Here is a 22,879-nt window from a genome sequence, read left to right on the forward strand (position 1 = left end):
ATGTCTGTGATGTCATGTCTGTGACACCATTTAGTGAGAGTCACACAAACTTTTAATACCTCACAGGTCTCTTCTTCTTTGATTACGTCTGAAATGGGACCTCCGAGGCCTTTGTGAATGGTGGTCACTTAAAGCCATCGCTCACGTCTTTGGGGAGAGACGAACAGAGCGTTACTGCAACGAGAGAACTTCCCCATCCATGGGAGAGCGCCGTATATTAACAGTCTCTTGTGTTCTTAAATCACAGTTTTAACCCTCTCATTGCCAGTGAGAGTCATGGTTGTGACAGCCAAACCCGACCCCCCCCCCCCCGGTATATGACTTGCTACACGAGTCGCACTTTAGTGCTTTAAATGCGGCAAGAAGTCTCGAAACAAACTTTTTTCACATTATTTTGGATCAAAGTGCTAATTAACGACGTTTTAGGTGAGAAGATACGATGGGGGGGAAAAGCCGTATTCAGCACATTCCGGGCTCCGATCCGGCCGCGATTTCGCTGAGCTTTGTAAAGAATTATATATATGGGTTTATTATAAAATATTTGATAAATAAAATATCATTTCTGCGGAGTTGGTGAGAATCGTGAATAAAAAACGAGAAGCGGAGAACGGTCTGGACTCCAAAAATTAAAGATTTAAAGGTTACTAAAAATTCCGCAGTACAAAGAAATAAATTGAATGCACGGTTTATGCAACGGTTTGGGGTCACTTAGAAAAGTCCCTGTTTTTGAAAGAAAAGCACATTTTCCCCATAAAAATTACATGAAATGGATCAGAAATCCAGCGCAGACGGGGTTAATGCTGTAAATGACTATTTTATGGCCCTTTATCACTCCCATCACTCCTGTGCTCCACTGGCCCTTTATCACTCCCATCACTCCTGTGTTCCAATGGCCCTTTATCACTCCCATCACTCCTGTGTTCCAATGGCCCTTTATCACTCCCATCACTCCTGTGTTCCAATGGCCCTTTATCACTCCCATCACTCCTGTGTTCCAATGGCCCTTTATCACTCCCATCACTCCTGTGTTCCAATGGCCCTTTATCACTCCCATCACTCCTGTGTTCCAATGGCCCTTTATCACTCCCATCACTCCTGTGTTCCAACGGCCCTTTATCACTCCCATCACTCCTGGCTTCCAATGGCCCTTTATCACTCCCATCACTCCTGTGTTCCAATGGCCCTTTATCACTCCCATCACTCCTGTGTTCCAATGGCCCTTTATCACTCCCATCACTCCTGGGTTCCAATGGCCCTTTATCACTCCCATCACTCCTGTGCTCCACTGGCCCTTTATCACTCCCATCACTCCTGTGTTCCAATGGCCCTTTATCACTCCCATCACTCCTGGGTTCCAATTGCCCTTTATCACTCCCATCACTCCTGTGTTCCAATGGCCCTTTATCACTCCCATCACTCCTGTGTTCCAATGGCCCTTTATCACTCCCATCACTCCTGTGTTCCAATGGCCTTTATCACTCCCATCACTCCTGTGTTCCAATGGCCTTTATCACTCCCATCACTCCTGGGTTCCAATGGCCCTTTATCACTCCCATCACTCCTGTGTTCCAATGGCCCTTTATCACTCCCATCACTCCTGTGTTCCAATGGCCCTTTATCACTCCCATCACTCCTGTGTTCCAATGGCCCTTTATCACTCCCATCACTCCTGTGTTCCAATGGCCCTTTATCACTCCCATCACTCCTGTGTTCCAATGGCACGTTGGGTTCGCTGATCCAAGTTTAAGGATAATTGATGGTTAAAAACCCTTTTTTTGTAATTTTGTTACAGCCAGAAATTTCCTCGTTTTCCATGAAATCAGCTGAGTGACCCCAAACTTTTAATACAGCCATAAATCGCGTTATGAAGATATTTCTTCCACGTCATAAATTCTGGGGTCACACAGTGTGCAGCCGACAGAACTTTCCCGTCCGTCCCGGGCCGAAGGACGCTTTAATCCGCTGTAAAGTCTGTGAAGGGAGCTGCGTTTCGCGGGACGCGGGGGGGCAGGATGATGTCATTTACGCTGGACGTTCCGAGCGCGGAGCTCTGAGGTCACTCGGCTTTTAGGGAGACTTAAGTGCCTCTCGAGGAAAGCCGAAAATGATTATTGTGACGCGGCTTTTAAACGCCTCGCGAGGCCTCAGCCGGTGCATTAAGTGAAAGAGGTAACAGGATTAGGACTCGTTTAGGACTCATAAAGCGAGACGCAGCTCCAGCGCAGCCCAACATTCAATCTCCAGCCTGATATCGATTCTCAGAAACTTCCCGTCACAGATTGGGGGGGACCCCGGGGGCTGAGGAACTCCATGAATTAGAGAGCCGGCGATCCGAGACTCCGCAGCCGCTGCGTGGAATCGCTTCGCCGCATGCTGCGATTACCGACAACTTTCATGTTATGGACTTAAAAATAATAACATACTTACCAAGTGTCCCAGTTTAGTTTGGCCTACTATTATAATATTATTTGTATTATTATTATTATTGGTATTATTATTAGATTAGTTTATTATTATTATTTTATTATTAGTAATTGTATTTATTATTTTTATTTGTATTACTATTGTTATATTATTATTATTATTATTATTAGATTATTTGTATTATATTATTATTATTATTATAATATTATTATTATTATTAATATTCTTCTCTTGTTGCCCCCATGCAGCAGCTGATGCGGGAGCGCCAGCAGATGGCGAGCCGTCCGTTCGCCTCGGTAGATGTGGCCCTGGAGGTTGGTGCGGAGCCGGCAGGACTCCACCGCGGGCCCCTGGAGGTGAGTCTAAGGGGGTCTCCGTCTTGTATCTCGCAGCTGTTGTTTTAGCGCTGGGGTCTCGTATCTTTTTGGTTTCTGTTTCTAGTAATTAGTATTGCTTCTGGCACTGAACGGGTTAAAAGCCTCTGTAGAGCCGATCGCTCCCCATGCCAGCCGCTTACCCGCCGGAGAAAACATTATTGCCGGGAATGAAAGTGTTAACAGGACACAGATCCCCTTTTATTTCTTTATATTTTGCTGTTTTAAGAGATTTAATTAATTGTTTTATGAATAAAATGATCTGCCGTGAAGTTGGGGGGCTGGTAAACGGGGCAGGAGGGTAAATGGGGCAGGAGGGTAAATGGGGCAGGAGGGTAAATGGGGCAGGAGGGTGAATGGGGCAGAAGGGTAAATGGGGCAGGATTGTAAACGGGGCAGGAGGGTGAATGGGGCAGGAGGGTAAATGGAGCAGGAGGGTAAATGGGGCAGGAGGGTAAATGGGGCAGGAGGGTAAATGGGGCAGAAGGGTAAATGGGGCAGGAGGGTAAATGGGGCAGGATTGTAAACGGGGCAGGAGGGTGAATGGGGCAGGAGGGTAGCTGCTTCTTGGGCTCAAATTGAAAGCTTTTTGGCTGAAGCTGTTTTCTGCTCTTTTTTGCTTTTCCGCTCACAGCCATTAGGGGGGGGGTAGCATAAGAGGCAGCAGTTACACCCCGACTGTTTCCTTTCTGAGCTCCTGCCATGTTCCTTGTGTGTTCTACATTTTATTAGCCCGTGCCGCTGCATTTGCCCCCCTCCCAGGCTCTAATTTAAATATATTTTGCTCCACATTCTTTGTGATCGCCATCATTTACATATGCAAATTATAAGCCTGGGAGGCGGTTCCTCTTTACTGAATGTACGGGTTCATCTTTGTCAGCTCTGAATGAAATTTTTGGGGCAAAATAAACATAATGGTAATAATAATAATAATAATACTAATAATAATAAATATAATAATAATAAATAATACTACCAATAATAATAAATTAAATAATATTACTACTAATAATAATAAATAGAATAATAATAATAAATAATACTACCAATAATAATAAATTAAATAATATTACTACTAATAATAATAAATAGAATAATAATAATAAATAATACTACCAATAATAATAAATTAAATAATATTACTACTAATAATAATAAATAGAATAATAATAATAAATAATACTACCAATAATAATAAATTAAATAATATTACTACTAATAATAATAAATAGAATAATAATAATAAATAATACTACCAATAATAATAAATTAAATAATATTACTACTAATAATAATACATTCATTATTCTCCGTTACATTAATTGATTTGCATATAGAGTCCAGGTCTCTGTATTCTTTTGATCTATACATTTGCTTCCTACCCATTAGTAACTTTTTGTGCATTGCTGCTGTTCAGCTTCTTTAACCCTATGGGTGCCAGATGGGCCAACAGCGCTTTATAACGCATTGTAGAAGCTCTTGGTTGTCTAATGGGTTAAAAAGGCCGCTGTATTGCACTTATTTACCCCCCGTCAGGGTGGTTACCGTCTCCCTAACAGCCCGATCTGTCTTATTTAGCGATGTTTGTTGTTCGGGGAGCGCTGGGCGGTTTGCAGAGCGTCGCGGCTGCGAGACGTTCCTATTTGTGGCAAATGACTGCGTTATCGACTATCGCCTCGTAATGTGACGGGAGAAGCCGCTGAACGGAGTGAAAATCGCAATAAGTAATTATCACGCGGGTTCAACGGCGCATGAAACGCCTTAACTATACATTATACAGGGGCCGGTCACTGATTTATCTATACATTATACAGGGGCCGGTCACTGATTTATCTATACATTATACAGGGGCCGGTCACTGATTTATCTATACATTATACAGGGGCCAGTCACTGATTTATCTATACATTATACAGGGGCCGGTCACTGATTTATCTATACATTATACAGGGGGGCGGTCACTGATTTATCTATACATTATACAGGGGCCGGTCACTGATTTATCTATACATTATACAGGGGCCGGTCACTGATTTATCTATACATTATACAGGGGCCGGTCACTGATTTATCTATACATTATACAGGGGCCGGTCACTGATTTATCTATACATTATACAGGGGCTGGCTCGCTGATATATCTATACATTATACAGGGGCCGGCTCACTGATTTATCTATACATTATACAGGGGGCCGGTCACTGATTTATCTATACATTATACAGGGGCCGGTCACTGATTTATCTATACATTATACAGGGGGCCGGTCACTGATTTATCTATACATTATACAGGGGTCCGGTCACTGATTTATCTATACATTATACAGGGGCCGTCACTGATTTATCTATACATTATACAGGGGCCGGCACGCTGATTTATCTATACATTATACAGGGGGCCGGCTCACCGAGTGTTAGTGAATAAGCCCCTGAGTTTCCCGGCCCCCTTGGCCTGTTGGCTGCTGGGGGTAACAGAGGCTGAAGGTTGTTACATAATAAGAGCAGGATGGCAGATAAGGGTCCGGGGCAAACGCTGCCCATCAGAATGGGGGGATTAAGTTATTTATGGTTAAATGGTTAATAAATCGAACCTGAAGATTCTGCCGTCATGACCTGCGGAATTCTGACACTCTGAGATCCAGGGATCTGCCATGAATTATCTGACCCCGTCAGCCCCTTGCTGACCCCGCGCATGCCGCTCAGTAAACAGGGCAGGTTTTTATTGCTTTCGCTCCATCCGCCTCCCAGTGTGTGTTTGTCCAAGAAACGTTCATTCATAAACAAGCGAAGCCCTCGGGGGTCCTGTTTATAAGAGCCGGACCCCCCAGGTTATCCGATCAGAGGGAGGGAGAGAAGCAGAACTAATGGCTTCCCCAAAATAATGAAGCAGGAATACAAAGTAATGAACCTTAACCGCTTACATCAATCAGAGTCTCTGTAACGAGATAAAACATGTCGGGATGCCAGCAGGTAACGCTCCACATCCCATCAACTCCCATCACGATCAGCCAGCCAAAAACACACCAGGAGGAACAAGGTGAAAATTCTTTTTGGGGAGAGAAAGGAAGGAAAAGGACTGGAGGGAGAGATTAAAACGGGATTTGGGTCAAGCAATGACCGATATAAAATGTTGTTCAGTTTCGGAATATTGTTTCTTTTCTGTTGCCATCACATGCTGTGGCGCTGTACAATAGACTGGTTTTAGCCAAGTTGTTGTTTGTCGCTGAATTATAACGTCCCGCATTAAATCTGCCGGCCCTTGAGCCTCTCCCGCAGTACGTTCCGTGAATCTTTATGGTCCAGCTGTCAGTCCGCGTCATAAAACCTCGATATTAAAAACATTTACATTTCTTTGTTAACCGCGAGGCCAGCCGGAGCCAATAAACGAGTAACGAGCGAAAATATCCGGCCGTCATCCATCAATCCGTCTCCCGGCGACTTTATCTCCGCCCGGAACGTTTATAACGGATCCTCATTTACCGGGAATCCATTTATTCAACTTTATACGCTTAGCATTTTTAAATGAAACGACTCTACCCGAGCGGCACGCGGGAGCAGTCTCCTGTCCGGCAGTCTCCTGGTGTCACTCGGGGTCTCGGGGGGATGCGCTGCTTCCCGGGGTCTCGGGGGCCAATCTGTTCTTTCACCCCGTTCCCCTTCCGATACAATTCTAATGTTCCTGGGCCAAGCGTTACCCCTCACTACTTTCCTGAAGAAGGACGACTCCGGGTATCCGGACCGGGAAGATCCCGCTTATCGTCGCATTGGGGTCAAACTGTGAAGATATTTGGCACGGCAGGTAACGAGGCACCGAGCCCCAGGAGCTTCCATCTCACATCGTCTCCCTTTGCCGCGGTGAAAGGCTCTTGCTGATTGGATAGGATCCCTGTTTCCTTTTAAGTGGCCGACAGACTCTTCCGGGCCCTCACGCCAGCCCTTTGATGAAGAAAGGGGGTTTAGGTGTCACGGGAGGGGGCGCAGGGCAGGATCTCAGGTCTGAGTTTGCCTGTGGGGGGCGCTGTTTAGACACCCAGGGATTTCTGGGCTGCTCAGAATACGAAGGAGGTGAAGGGGTTAATTGAGTCAGCTCGTTCTCTGCATCATGTAGGAGAATGTCCTGTTTAAACAGATTTTACGGGTCAGGGAGCCGGTCAGACGCAGGAAACGAGACGTTTGGTTACGGAGCGCAGACCCCTCCACCAGCCCCCCCCCAGCTGACCTGGACCGGCAGCTTTCCCCAAACCCCCTATTATTCCCAAAGCACCGGCGTCTCGGGGTTTAACGCGACTTCTGTCCTCTGATTCACTTTGCAAAGAACACAACGCTAATTATCGGCATTTATCACCGGAATCACCGGGCCGGCACTCGGCCGCTCGTTAAATGCGACCTGTGATCGCCGGACTCGGCCGGGTGACAAACGAGGAGCGCTGTGATGGATGCGCGGCCGGCGTCTTTGATACTTTCTGGCCCCGAGAGGATGAGACGGAGAATGGAGTCGGCGGATTTAATGAGAGACAGAACTCTGCCGCCCTACATGCGCGCGTAACGGCCAATCGCTCACTCACGCTTCACTCCCCTGAGGAAGGAAAGATCGGCCCCTCGCATTCATCCTTTGGGGTCTTCTGGGGTCTTGCGGTGGCGGGTCTGGGTGCGCCGCACGCTGATTGGACGTTCCGTGTTAACGTATTTTACCCAATTCATAAGGGACTGCCCGGGACCGGGGATGTTTTAAGTTGTTCCTTATTCGGGTTTCCTTGCTTTATGGAAAAGCTTCAGAAGAGTTTCTAGAAAGTTTGCTTTGTAATAAAATAAATAAAAAAAAGTAATAAAAATTACAGCATAATAATCCAAAGGCTTTGTTTTCTGGAGCTGCTGCCGTCGTCCGGCTTGATTTAATTTAGACTTGTATGTTGGGAACACCAACCCCCCCGTGCGCTGCTGGGGGGCAAATAATTGGTGATTGACAGCGCTTTGGGATTTGGATTAGACATTTTAGTTTTTTTGTCTTAATTGCAGATGAGATCATTCATCTGAACACAAATCTGCTCTTAGTGAATAGAGCCCCGATGAGTGCATCCTGAGTACTGTCTAAACAGGAAGTGGGTGGCGTCAATAACAATTCCTTCCCCCAGCAAAAAGAAGATTATAAAATCTGCCCCGTGAGGGCGCGGAGAGGTTTGCACACATCGCCGTGACTACGATAAACGCTCCTGTCCGCGTATTGCTTAGATTTTTTTCTACGTTTGAATTTAGTTTTAAGTTCGTTCTTCTACTCTGAGAAGAGCAAAAAAATAGGCGGAAAAATAAAAAGCTTGGATTTTTTTGGGAAATGTGTTTTTCCTCCCTTCGTGTGATGATATTTTGTGAAAACATTCAGGTGGAAAGTGTTTTATGTCTCCGCTCTCCCCGAGGATGAAATTACTTTTGTTCATTACCGCGGTGGCTCCTGATGTGACCGCAGCTGTCGGCCCGGCCGCCGTGTCTCTGGGCCGGATATTACCTTCGCTGACGATGATTGAAAGAGAAAGGAGAAAGGCTCTTTACCTCCGCGGCTGCTTGACGAGCCGTTTCTGAACGCGAATCTCTGTGCTGGGCTGCTGACCTGGGCACTGGTTTTACTGGGATCGCTGGATTCAGCAGGCAGGTGACAAACTAAATACAAAAAATTACATTCATTTTCATCCTGATTCCCCCCCCCCAGACTCCTTCCTTATAAATATAGTCAATGGTCTTTTATGACCCCAGTCGGGGGGGGGTCGCGCACGCCGGGGGGCGCGGGGAGGAATTCAGGGCTTATTTCTCACTGGGATAGAGCGCGGGTGCAACGTCTCCCTCAGATGAGGCTTCCCTCTTTATTTCTGAGATATTAGTAAAGTTGCGGCGGCTTCGGCCCGGATGTATGCAGCGGCCGCATCACAGCGCTTCCAGTTTGTCGCATTTGGATCCGGAATCCGTTGGCTGGAAAGCGCAGCAAAGTTATCGCGCTGCGTTTGAAGCTGACGGCGCGGCCCCTGAGGGGCCGGAGAGGCTTGTTAGAGGGGAGCGATTTGATTTATTGGCATCTCCCGTATTTTATTCTCTAAACACAATCCGTAGTGACTCGCGATTACCGCGTCTCGCCTCATGAATATTCTTTCATTCCAGTAAATGATCGTCGTTGGGCGAGCGCTGGGGCTGCGGGGCGGAGAGCGGCGGACTCCCCCGTTACCCCCGAGAGGGAGTGCGAGCCCCCCACAGACGTGTATAAAGGGTCTCCCAGTAACGCGGCGACCGTCCGGTGACGGCACCAAAGCAACATATTTACTACCAAAGCAGGTTTAAGATTATAAACAGATTCGAGACGTTCGAGACCCCGCCGGACCCCGTGTCTGGGGACCCCCTAAAGTCGCCGTCCCTGACACCCAAATATTAACCATTAAGTAGCCCATCACAAAGACTCCTTAATGATGGCAGCCAAATGGTTCTAATAACGGTCGTTATGGAAACCATGACTTGTTGGAAGGTAGAGATATTCTGAATGAAGTCACCTGTGTTCAAGCAGGGAGAAAAGCACCAGTCAGGCCCCTCACTGATTTATCTATACATTATACAGGGGCCGGTCACTGATTTATCTATACATTATACAGGGGCCGGTCACTGATTTATCTATACATTATACAGGGGCCGGTCACTGATTTATCTATTCATTATACAGGGGGCCGGTCACTGATTTATCTATACATTATACAGGGGCCGGTCACTGATTTATCTATACATTATACAGGGGGGCGGTCACTGATTTATCTATACATTATACAGGGGGACAGCTCACTGATTTATCTATACATTATACAGGGGGCCGGTCACTGATTTATCTATACATTATACAGGGGCCGGTCACTGATTTATCTATACATTATACAGGGGCCAGTCGCTGATTTAGCTATACATTATACAGGGGCCGTCACTGATTTATCTATACATTATACAGGGGCCGGTCACTGATTTATCTATACATTATACAGGGGCCAGTCGCTGATTTAGCTATACATTATACAGGGCCGACTCATCTGTCTCTGGTCAGCCCTTCATAATGCTCAGTGAAGCGGAGTCGTTATATTTTTTCCTGCACTCTCTTTAGTGAATAAAGCCCCGAGTGCTCCGGCGTCTCGTACAGATCGTGCGTCTCCGATGAATCTGCCGTAACGCGTTCAGCGCAAAACCTAAATAGAAATGATTTCTGTCCCCGCCGCGTCAGGAGATGAGGAACGACTCGCGTTTAATGGAGAGTTTAGTTCCACTTGTTTGGAGCTCGTTCCACGGGGGGGGGCAGCTCGTTTCAGGGGGGGCAGCTCGTTGGATTATCGCGGCAGACAATTAAACGGCGCTAATGATGGATCCCTTCCATCCTCACGGATAGCTTAACCCCTTCAGGGGCTATATGTCATTCAACCCCTGGGTACTGAAAGAGTTAATCCAATGAAATGCCGCTTAGTCTTATTAGACAATATCCATCCGGCCCCCGTCTAGTCCCCATTTCTCAAACCTTAATCAGTCGTTGGTCTCGTCTTAGATTCAGGAGCCGTATGTCTATCCCATGCATGTTTAATCCCCTCACTGTATTACCCTCTACCACTTCTGCTGGGAGGCTGTTCCACTTATCTACTAGCCTTTCACTAAATAAAATGCTAAGCCTCTGACCCTCTAGGTTAAGACTCAATAGAAAGCTGTCAAACAGGTCTCATTCTTGCAAGTTTTTTTAATTATCCCTGTTTTTTTGTTGTTTTTTTTGGTAATAATAATAATTTTTATGTGGGATAAAAATTTTAAGACATTATTTACCTAAATTTATAACAAATAATTAAATTATTATTACTATTATTATTATTTTAATAAATTGCTCCTAGTTTCCAAACCATTTTTATGATTTTTTTCCATAAAAATCGTATTTTTTCCTTCTGTCTGGAGAATGTTCTGTCGCTCGCTTCGTTCAGCAGGAAACCGACTTATTTCGGTACTTTAAATAATTTTAGTAAATACATAATTCGGGAGCGGCCCCCGGCTGGGAAATGGTTTTCTTGGCTGGATATTTTCAAGCAAAATCAGCAGATAAACAAAAACATTAAATGCAGGATTTTCAGTCACTTTGAGGGCCGCCGAAGGCACCGGGGGGATCGGGGCAAATGTTCTCATATTCAGCTCAGCCGATCGGCTGGGGACCCTCGTGCGTCTCTTTTCCCAAACCGTCTCCATCCGTCGGGGCCGACACCGTACCGCGGTCCCCACCGTCTCGTCATACGCCGGCCGCAGAGCCCGGTGACCCCGCCGCTGGAGACCCTTCTTCGCTCGTTACGGATCCGGTTATGATCTGCCGAGGATGTAGACGAAAGGTTTGGGCCCCCCCGCTGGCTCCCCGGTGCAGCTTTGACCAAATAATGCCCCAGAGCGGGGCAGATGCATGCGCCAATATAGGAGCCGGCCTCTTCCATGCTTTCTCCTTGTATGTGGAGGTTTTCGTTGCACCGCGGGGAAGCACTAGTCTGACTTCTACACATTGGGGGCATTTTCTTGGGGTACAGCGGGGGTCCCCAGCACCTCAGCCCATGTGCACCAGACTTCCGGGTCACCTGGGGCTACGAGGTCCTGGACCTGAACCTCCGATGGCCGTTTCCCCGGTGAGTCCCCGCCGAGTCTCGGGTTCGCTTTGTGATCTCTAAAGTCTTCATCACATGGAAGATTGGAATAAATGAAGGGGGGGGTTACAGACGCGTCGGTCCTCGGCAGCCAGACAGACATCGAACGCCCAGTGAGGCTTCTCCCGACTTCCTCCAAATGCTGACAAATTGTGTCGGTTTGTCCCCTGGGGGGGTGGCAAACATCTTCTGTACTCAACTGCCCCTCTTGGGACCCAAATATGCCCCTTTGCTCCTCTGAAGATCGTCAGCTTCCTGCTCCGGATTCAGAACACAACCTGATCCGGACTCCTCGTATCTGCCCCGAGACCCCCGGGTGACCCCCGGACGCTCCTGCCTTCTACTGGGGTTCGCCTCCCATACTGGGAAGAAACAACAGAAATAAACGCCAGGCGTCACAATCGTTCATTTTCACTATAAATATTACATTATTTTTGGGCTGAGAATCCTGCCTTTTTGTAAAAACCACATTCTGTATCCGGGAGACGGACGTCGGATTCTTCCATAACCGAGTCTCTGGATTTAATCGGCGAATGCCTGCGGGTAATTGCGTGACGCTCGCTAACGAACTCCACTAATTGGCTAAATAACCCCGACGCGTTTCACCCCAGGGTCAGCGGCGTGCAGATTGCCGCGTAATGCAGAGTCTGCAAGTCCCAATCCTCTCCCAAATTAACTTAATCGCTTCGGAAAATTACCCTCGCGTTCCGTGGGAAACGAGGAGGCGTAAAACAAACAGCTACTTGTAAAGTGCATGCGCAGCGAAAACAGCGGCTAAACTTCACTCCGCAGGACTTCAAATACCTTTCAAAAGCCTCTAAGAGAGCCTTTCGAGCCCCTTCACCCGCCACTCGCTGCCGTGTCCCAGGGCCGAAGAGGGCCAAAAAACGTTCCACTTAGAGGGTGCGGTTAGAGGCGTGGCTGGGGGTATTTGTGTAACTGAGGGGGCATTTATTAGAAGAATAATGGGGTTTATTTCCCCGTTTAATTTATAAAGCCGTTCCCTGCTGTTTCTATACACATTATCGGGGCTTTTAGGGCCGTAGAACCCTGCGATACCCTCATACCCAGCAAACATTCTGACCTCCTAGAAAAAAGGGGCATCTGGGGGGGAGAGAGGGGCATCGGGGGGGAGAGAGGAGCATCGGGGGGGATAGGGGCATCAGGGGAGTGAAAAGTGACTGGTAAACAAACCAGGGACATTTGGCAGGTATGGATTAATGAAAGTGATTTTTTATGCTTGTAGGACAGACCTTCTTGTTGCCCCGAGAAGCGGCTGCCGGTCGCAGGGCACAGCTGGTTGCCTCTGGATGGAGTAATTGTATAGTTTCAGTACTTTCACGTATTGTAATTTTGCGTTCAGGAAATTATCACAAGTAACCCGATTAAAATCATTAAAATCCTGGCGTGAAATCAGGTTTTTTAAGGATTATGGAATCACAATAAGGATTCCGCGTGACGCCCCCCCCCCGACTTAATCATCAGCGGGGTCTTTCAGATGAATATTTTATCCCCCGGGCGGCTGGAACCTCACTGCGCGACGTGACAGAGCGTGCGAGAGAGCGAGAGAGAAATCTGTATTTGTATAAAGATTAGACGGTAACACAGACATTATACCTGCCATGTGTCCCTGCTCACTTAGTCCAATCTTTCCAAAAAACTGTGCCCCTCTCTTCTCCCCTAATACCCCTCTCCTCCCTGATACCCCTCTCCTCCCTGATACCCCTCTCTCTCCCCCCCCTGATGCCCCTCTCTCCTCCCCTGATGCCCCCCCGATGCCCCTCTTTTCTAGGAGGTGAGAATGTTTGCTGGGTATGAGGGGATCGCAGGGTTCTACAGCCCTAAAAGCCCCGATAATGTGTATAGAAACAGCAGGAAACGGCTGTATAAATTGAACGGGGGTAAAATGGCACCTCCTGGGCACCCAGCCGCGCACCGCGCTTTATAGACACGTCTGTCCCGGGGCCCTGTTATCTGTATGAGGAATACCCAGTGAAATCCCTCCGGCGGTTCCCGAAGATTTATAGATATCGGCTAAATAGTAGTATAGCATGTGATCTATACGTGTAAATATAAATATAAATATAAATGTATATCACGCTGCGTGTATTATCGGGTGAGAGGCGCGTTTCATGTCATCCGCCGGCTCTCAGTTTAGTTTATTATATATATTCAGCCCGTTCTGTGAGGAATTCCTGAGATTCCTGTAAAATATGACTGCGGCTGAAACCACGAAGGCAAATAAAGTGCTCCGTTTACTTAATGGCTGACAAGCGCTTTACACGATAAGTAACAATGATTAATCCTCGTCTCCCGTGTCAGGAGGTAACGTGGTTACCGACCGTGAAGCACCTGCGCGGCTGCCTAATTAATCAGACGGAGCCCTAATCCTGGCAATCATATCGGAGTAATGGCCGTGCTGGGGGGGGGGGCTGCCTGCACCCCGGTACACGCCAGACGTCCTCGCGGGAGTCTCGTCTCCGCCGTCTGTCCCGGTTCTGAGTCCTGCCGGTCATCTCTTCTCACGAGCAGCGCCGTCACCCTCGGAGCTAATGATGGACGGAGTCAAAGTGCTCTTTTCTTTAATAAATGAATAAAATGATATTTTTAATGCAGAGAAGATAATATTTAAAGCGCTTTCTCCAGTAAACCCGTCGGGTGATAACGGCAAACATCAGCCGCTCCTTTCTGGATATCGCGTCTCAGATCTCGTTTTCTTGGTAAAAACGCTTTTTTTTTATCGTGTCGGTGAATTCAGCTGCAGAATCGGCGGGAATGTTTCTCATCTTCATGTTTCTGACTTTATAAAGGAGGAGGAAATCTCAGCCGTCGATCACCGACCCTTGGGGGGTCTTCTGATAAAATGCAAATCAGAGAGACAGCGCCCAGCAAACGTCACGGACCCCGAGTCCTTCTGAAACGTATCTTGGGGGGTTTATGAGTTATTTATATTATTAGAAGTCGTGCGGACCCCCAAAGTCTGCTGCCTTGATTGGAAGCTCTTCTCCCCGTTACCCCCGTACTCTGCCCATTAACCCTGAAGCTGCGTCTCGGCCCCTGTTGTGTGGGGGGGTTACCAGGCGCTGCTTTTCTCTTCCTTGGGACCCCCTAAACGTAACCTGGGAGGGGTTCTATTTCATTCTCTCGCGTTCTCGGCTGCCTCGCGTAATCATCTCCCCAGCGCAGAGATCTCGCTAGCCGCTGGATGACGTCGAATAACGATGGACGCCATGGAGAAAGAACCAAAGGGGTCTCGGACAGAACTCCAACGCTGGTTCTCATAGCCTGTCATCAATCCGAGCCGGGGCCTCCTGGACTCTACATATATATCTATACCGGCATATACACATATATACATATATATACCGGCATATACATATATATATACATATACATATATATACCGGCATATACACATATATACATATATATACCGGCATATACATATATATACAGTATATACATAACGTCCGCAGAGTCACGTAAAGACGTCTCGAGCCGTAGAGGGTCCAGACCTCGGCGCTCTCTGTCAGACGTAACGGAGGAATAAAACTTTTATTATTCATTATTATTATTATTGTTTATTTATAGCGCCGTCGTTTGTCACGTCGCTCTCTATAATCGGTGTATTCCCACCCAAATAGTCTTTTATTTATTTTATTTATTTATTTTAGGTCGGTTTGACGGCGTCTGACACTTTCGCTAATTATTCAGGCGGCGGATACGATTATATTGCGGCCGATACGAACGCGCGGATATGTCATATTTGCAAAGAAATCTAAATGATAAAATTCAGGCTGACAGTCTGCGCGGAATCATTTCCATGCGCGATCGGCCGCTCCGATATTACGGCGTAACAGCTGTATTAATAAAACATGCTTATAAGTGCAAAACATTCAAATATATCAAAACTACTTGAGATGAAAAATTGCATAAATTAACAACTATTTCCATAAATTATCAAATGATTTACAATATAAATCGTGCTGCAGCTAATGCCTTTTTTTTGTTGGCTTTTTTTTTCTGGGTTTTTCTGCGTTTTTCCCATGTTCCGGACACTTAGCCTTGGTGATAATCGGGCAGAATTCCATTATTCACAAAAATCTGGTTACTAAGATTTAGCCGCCTGTGAGGCTCGGATACGTTGCGTTTTTTTGATAAAATGTCACTGTTTGCCTTCGCTGGGAGCCGCCTCGGTCCACCGTCTGATAAAGTTAGGGTTAAACCTTTCCGTGTTGGGGGTGTGGCTAAGAAGTGGTGAATTTGCATATAGCCCCACCCCTTGGATGTTAAAGAGTCCGGTTTTCTATAATAAAATGTCTTTATTTCGATAAAGGTGTAACTCTAGCAGCAATTAATCCAGGTGAGTCCTCGGGGGCGGCTTACGCTGCATCTATATATATAGCGCCTGCAGATTCCGTAGCGCTGTTACAATACGGGGCAGGGGACAATAAGACACGTTAAAGGAATAACGCATGTTTAGGGTGCAGCAGGAGAAGCGACTCCTGTCCTTGCAATCTATTACGACATCATTATCAACATATGACATCATTGTGTACGTGAGAAACTCCCTGGCGCTGCAGAGCGATCCGCGTGAAGTCCGCGCATTCCCATCCCCTGCGTGTGGCAGAGCGCGGCGCGGCTTCCATGCGCCATTCAGTGACGCGAGGCGAGGGGGCCAAGCGATCATTAACCCTCGTGGGGAGTGCACATTCAATAAAAAACATACAATGCTGAGATACGCTTGTAAAGTAGAAGTGAGCACAGAAAAACATAGAGGGAGCCCAAAGGGGATCAAGTCAAGTAAAAAAAAAACTAGTTCAGACGTTATCCATGATATAAAAAAAACCTAAACTTAATAAATAACAGAACAGGGAAAAATTCTAGAAACCCAGAACCTGCCGGCGGATCGATATCTTGGCTGTGGGGGATTTTTATAACGCCGTTTATTTTAAAATAGAATCTGCATCCGACTATCAGCCTCTACCACTTCTGAGTGGTAGAGAAGCTTTTGCTGTCCCCCCCCCCACCCCGCGGAGACCTTTATTTTGAACCCGGAAACATTTTAATCTTTCAGCCGTTTTATTTCTCCCACCGGATCTATATATTTATATATTTATGTATTTATTTATATATTTATTTATTTAGATATTTATGTATTTATTTATTTATATATTTGTGTATTTATATATTTATGTATTTATTTATTTATATATTTGTGTATTTATATATTTATTTATATATTTATTTATATATTTGTGTATTTATTTATTTATATATTTAGTTATTTATATATTTATTTATTTAGATATTTATGTATTTATTTATATATTTATATATTTGTGTATTTATTTATTTATTTATATATTTATATATTTGTGTATTTATATATTTATATATTTGTGTATTTGTATATTTATATATTTATATATTTCATTTCACTTTATTTGTCCCGTTTCGCATTTCTTAGTGAATATTTTAGCAATTATTTAAAAATAAAAACCGAGCCGATATAATAATTCCAGGTGAAGTCATTAGCGCGGATTTTTTTCTCTTTCTCACTCTTTTGTGCTTTTAATTATCTTTCTTCGCAGCGTTTAGTGCGTTCGCCGGGGTGACGGCCGCTCGGGGGCCGCGGTAAAACGCGCTCGGAAATGAAATCCTGCAAAGTTTGCATTTAGTTGAAACACTTTTGTATCATTTGAAGAACAGATAATTATCGCCGGGCTGATTTCTCAGCGAATAAATTCATTTAATACTCATTCATTCGCATTCATTACGCCGGATGCGAGCGGCACTCCAGACGCGCCGATACAACTCACAGCACCCTCAGCCAGCCGCAGCCCGCTGGGGATCATAGGAGTCACACTCCGAACGCAAAGAGCCACATTTTGGCCGAAATGCATTGAGATGTTCCTTGTGAGATGCTTTTATCCCGAAAAATACATTTAATATCCGCTCACGCCGAGAGTAATCAGGAAAGAGCGCCTGGCGGCTGCTGGTTTTGGGCTCTTTTGTGGATGAATGAAAAACTCGATCGGCGCGAATTAAGTGAAAATCTCGTCTTTTCGGTGTCTTTGTGTTGTCGGCGGGCGCCCTGTAACGCCGCAGATGGGTATATTTACCCTGCTAATAGCTATTGAGTATCTCATTATGTAAACAAAGCATAATAATGGCGCCTGCGTCACGCGTGTGCGTTGTGTTTACACGTAATATTTGCTTCCAGTGACGTCCGTGAAAAATAAGTGAAACGAACCCGAGAATCGCGGAGATAAAACCATCTGCCGGCGAATTCTGCCGGGGATTCTTATTAATTTTCAGATACTTTGCGATTCCATACGCTTAACCCTCTAGTAACCGGGGTGTGAGAATGCATCGCCTTCCTCCTGGGGGGCTACCATTCGGGTCACAAACCCCCCCAGCTACTTACCCCCCCACCCCTGCTGCAGCTTCTCTGCCCCTGTTATAAGATAATATCGGGGAGAAGTTGCATGAAAGCGCCCCCCCCCCCCGGTTTCCCAGCCCGGACCCCGAAGTTCGCCCCGAAAGTGACTCGGCAGCGGAACGCGTCGTGTTCTGGTGAGCAGGTCGCTGCCGTGGATCGCTGCCGTGGATCTGTTAATATCCTCGTTCTGTTGCCAACTCATTTTGCGAGGCATCGGAGGGAACGGCGGCCTCCCGTACGCCGGGTATTACCGGAGAATAATTACATGAAGCCGCGGGCGATCACAGGCCGCTCCGCTGAACCCGGTCCTGACCCGGCATCCATTTTTCACGGGGGCGAATAACTAAGCAAGTCATCGCAGGACTTCAGGACGCGGCGGATGAAAGGCGTCTGTGGAAAGCGATCCGTCCCCCAGCACAGAGGATCGAGGATCGCGTGAAATCCGCTTTACGGCCGGGAGAGTTCATTGGATGTTTGTAAAAAAAAAAAAAAAAAAAAAAAGAAGAAGAAATGTACAAAGTATCGCGGAATTCACCCGGAAACCGTCGCTAGGAGAAGCCGGGGGACTCTGTATGATCGGGGGGACTCTGTATGATCGGGGGGGCTCTGTATTATCGGGGGGACTCTGTATCATTGGGGGGGCTCTGTATCATCGGGGGGACTCTGTATCATCGGGGGACTCTGTATCATTGGGGGACTCTGTATTATCGGGGGGACTCTGTATCATCGGGGGACTCTGTATTATCGGGGGGACTCTGTATTATCGGGGGGACTCTGTATTATCGGGGGACTCTGTATTATCGAGGGACTCTCTATTATCGGGGGACTCTGTCGCGGCTGTTACGATAACGTCGCTCTGTTGGTTAAATCTCCCGGAGCCGGTTTGTGTTTTTTTGGGAGATTTTTCGGATTAAACGAAGGGAATTCTATAAACTGAGAACTTCGGCAGTCTGTGGCAGAACCAGCATCGCCCAATCAACTCCCTGCCCCCCCCCTTACAAAGCTGTCTGAACAAATTAGCAACTTAACATTAGGGGTGAGATAACTTAATGGGGAGGAATAATCACACATAATCACAGAGGATGGCTGTGAAACACATAAGGTGAATCTCCTGCATGTATTTATCGGTTATTTCACCTATAAGTGGGTTTTTTGGGCGTAAAGCTCCAACACCAAATATTTAGGAAAGGTGACAGCGATTAGTTAATAAACCAGCGGCCACCAAGGGGAGGAATAAATCATGGCTATCGTAATATCCCCAACATCCAATCAGAAATGGGATCTTCTCATGCCCGTGGGGTCCCTGTTATGGGGGGCTGTGACTTCTGTATATAAAGGGGTCTGGGATTTAAATCTGGAATCAATGAAAACTCATTAAATTAATGAAACAAAAAAATTCCGGGCTCCGGAGCGATCAGTGAACTTGGCCCTCGGGGGCCACAGACAAATCTTTTCAGTATATGAACTTTCAAATTACTTCTGAAAAGATAATATTTACTCTTTGTGGTATTTTTTGTATAAAACTTTAGTGACCCGGTATAAAGAGCAGAAGCCCCTCTGCCCATGCGCCGGTTACTGCGCGTGAATGAACGTATCGCATGTGTATATATATACATATATTTCCAATCTGTACGCTTACAATGCTGGTTTCATGCCTTCTAGCGATTATATCTGCAGGGGAGTGCGGGGGGCGACTGTCAGCCCCTAATCATCCGATCACTTGCCGCCGGCGGCCACAATTATATACATTTCCACGCGTTCTATAGGCTGATGAATGGAATACGGGGCGTTTTATAAAGTGAGAACAAATAGAACATGTGGGTGTCGTATGTATATGCGAGTGAATTACTGAGTGGGGAAACCTCGTGGCCGGGGTCTGTTCTTTACCATAAACTATACATTTAACCCTTTGAATGACACAGTATGTGGATGTAGCAGAGAAGTCTTAATCTAAACCTGGATTCATTAGTTGCTGTATGTGTCAGGACTGTAAGTATGTATCAGGACAGTTAGTGTGTAGTTACAATGTAGCCATGTGAGTCTTTACCTTGGACCAGGACTATAGTCTGATATAGGAATCCATCCCAACGGGTGCAGAAAATGTCCGGCTACTCAAAGGGGCCAAAAAAGGGAATACAGCACATTGACCAGGTCCATAAGGGCATTTATATTTCCCCCACTAATAAGATAAGACTCGGCGTGTAAAGAACCTTTGCCGGACATGCCGCTGGCTGGAACCTGCGCGAGCCGCGTGAGAAGAAGCGGTACGGATGGACCTGATCTACTGGAGAGTGTTACTCAGAGAGCGGGTGAGTGCACCCTCGTCCGAATCCACGGTTCCCCTCGTACCCTTCGCTCCTTCCCCTCAGCATTCGACTCTCTTCATTAAGAGCCGTTCTCTCTTTAAGACGCGCGGCCCCGGAGCGCCATTTAATTGAGATCGTTTTTTTCTTCCTCCTTCTGTATTTTTTGTTCTCGGCTGCTTTTGAATCAAACAATACGCACGAGATCCGATCCAACGCGTCAGAGAGACTTGACAGTCTAACTACCAGCAAATATTAATCTTTTGTCAAGAAAAATACAAGTCCCGAATCATTCCGTCTCATGGCGCATTTTAAAGCGGAGCGCGCGGCTCAAATTATAGCTTGTTGGCTGAAACCCAGGATAATAACATAGCAGAGACCCGTTACCAACACCAATTACCACTAAAAGGGTTCAACGGTACAGGCTTCCCGAGACGCGCGGCACAAAAGTAAAGGATTGTTAGCGCCGTAATCCCTCGGAAAAATTGTGCAGAAATAATAGATTTTGTTAAAGCAAAATATTGTTCTGTATCTAATTTCACGCATAAGAAAAAAACCCAATCGATTCTCCCTCGCGTCCGGCTTCTTCAGACTATATCCCCATAACCCAAATAACCCGTTATATCCTGTATATTCCTCATATTATATATTATATACTCTCCCCCCGTATAACTAATCCCGTCCTTATAACCCGTTATATCCTGTATATTCCTCATATTATATATTATATACTCTCTCCCCGTATAACTAATCCCGTCCTTATAACCCGTTATATCCTGTATATTCCTCATATTATATATTATATACTCTCCCCCCGTATAACTAATCCCGTCCTTATAACCCGTTATATCCTGTATATTCCTCATATTATATATTATATACTCTCCAGCCGTATAATTAATCCCGTCCTTATAACCCGTTATATCCCCGTATATTCCTCATATTATATATTATATACTCTCCGGCCGTATAACTAATCCCATCCTTATAACCCGTTATATCTCTGTATATTCCTCATATTATATATTATATACTCTCCGGCCGTATAACTAATCCCGTCCTTATAACTCGTTATATATCCCTGTATATTCCTCATATTATATATTATATACTCTCCGGCCGTATAACTAATCCCATCCTTATAACCCGTTATATCTCTGTATATTCCTCATATTATATATTATATACTCTCCGGCCGTATAACTAATCCTGTCCTTATAACCCGTTATATCCTGTATATTCCTCATATTATATATTATATACTCTCCCCCCGTATAACTAATCCCGTCCTTATAACCCGTTATATCCTGTATATTCCTCATATTATATATTATATACTCTCCGGCCGTATAATTAATCCCGTCCTTATAACCCGTTATATCCCTGTATATTCCTCATATTATATATTATATACTCTCCGGCCGTATAACTAATCCCGTCCTTATAACCCGTTATATCCTGTATATTCCTCATATTATATATTATATACTCTCCGCCGTATAACTAATCCCGTCCTTATAACCCGTTATATCCTGTATATTCCTCATATTATATATTATATACTCTCCGGCCGTATAACTAATCCCGTCCTTATAACCCGTTATATCCTGTATATTCCTCATATTATATATTATATACTCTCTGGCCGTATAACTAATCCTATCCTTATAACCCGTTATATCCTGTATATTCCTCATATTATATATTATATACTCTCCGGCCGTATAACTAATCCCGTGCTTATAACCCTAATATCCTGTATATTCCTCATATTATATATTATATACTCTCCCCCCGTATAACTAATCCCGTCCTTATAACCCGTTATATCCCTGTATATTCCTCATATTATATATTATATACTCTCCGGCCGTATAACTAATCCTATCCTTATAACCCGTTATATCCTGTATATTCCTCATATTATATATTATATATTCTCCGGCCGTATAACTAATCCTGTCCTTATAACCCGTTATATCCTGTATATTCCTCATATTATATATTATATACTCTCCGGCCGTATAACTAATCCCGTCCTTATAACCCGTTATATCCTGTATATTCCTCATAATATATATTATATAATCTCCGGCCGTATAACTAATCCTGTCCTTATAACCCGTTATATCCCTGTATATTCCTCATATTATATATTATATACTCTCCGGCCGTATAACTAATCCCGTCCTTATAACCCGTTATATCCTGTATATTCCTCATATTATATATTATATACTCTCCCCCGTATAACTAATCCCGTCCTTATAACCCGTTATATCCTGTATATTCCTCATATTATATATTATATACTCTCCCCCGTATAACTAATCCCGTCCTTATAACCCGTTATATCCTGTATATTCCTCATATTATATATTATATACTCTCCCCCCGTATAACTAATCCCGTCCTTATAACCCGTTATATCCTGTATATTCCTCATATTATATATTATATACTCTCCCCCGTATAACTAATCCTGTCCTTATAACCCGTTATATCCCTGTATATTCCTCATATTATATATTATATATTCTCCGGCCGTATAACTAATCCCGTCCTTATAACCCGTTATATCCTGTATATTCCTCATATTATATATTATATACTCTCCGGCCGTATAACTAATCCCGTCCTTATAACCCGTTATATCCT

At 45.2% G+C, this 22,879-nt stretch overlaps 1 protein-coding gene across 1 annotated transcript in view; it reads left to right on the forward strand.

Annotated features, from left to right (window-relative positions):
- The window catches only part of ATRNL1 (attractin like 1), a 208,001-nt gene that overhangs the window by 150,151 nt on the left and 34,971 nt on the right, over window positions 1-22,879 (forward strand). Inside the window, exon 27 of the mRNA XM_053450329.1 lies at window positions 2,673-2,780. Within this exon, the coding sequence (XP_053306304.1) occupies window positions 2,673-2,780 (108 nt within the window). The remainder of the gene's footprint in view (window positions 1-2,672; window positions 2,781-22,879) is intronic.

Source organism: Spea bombifrons, chromosome 11, assembly GCF_027358695.1.
Source record: "Spea bombifrons isolate aSpeBom1 chromosome 11, aSpeBom1.2.pri, whole genome shotgun sequence".
In the NCBI taxonomy this organism is placed as follows: Eukaryota; Metazoa; Chordata; class Amphibia; order Anura; family Pelobatidae; genus Spea; species Spea bombifrons.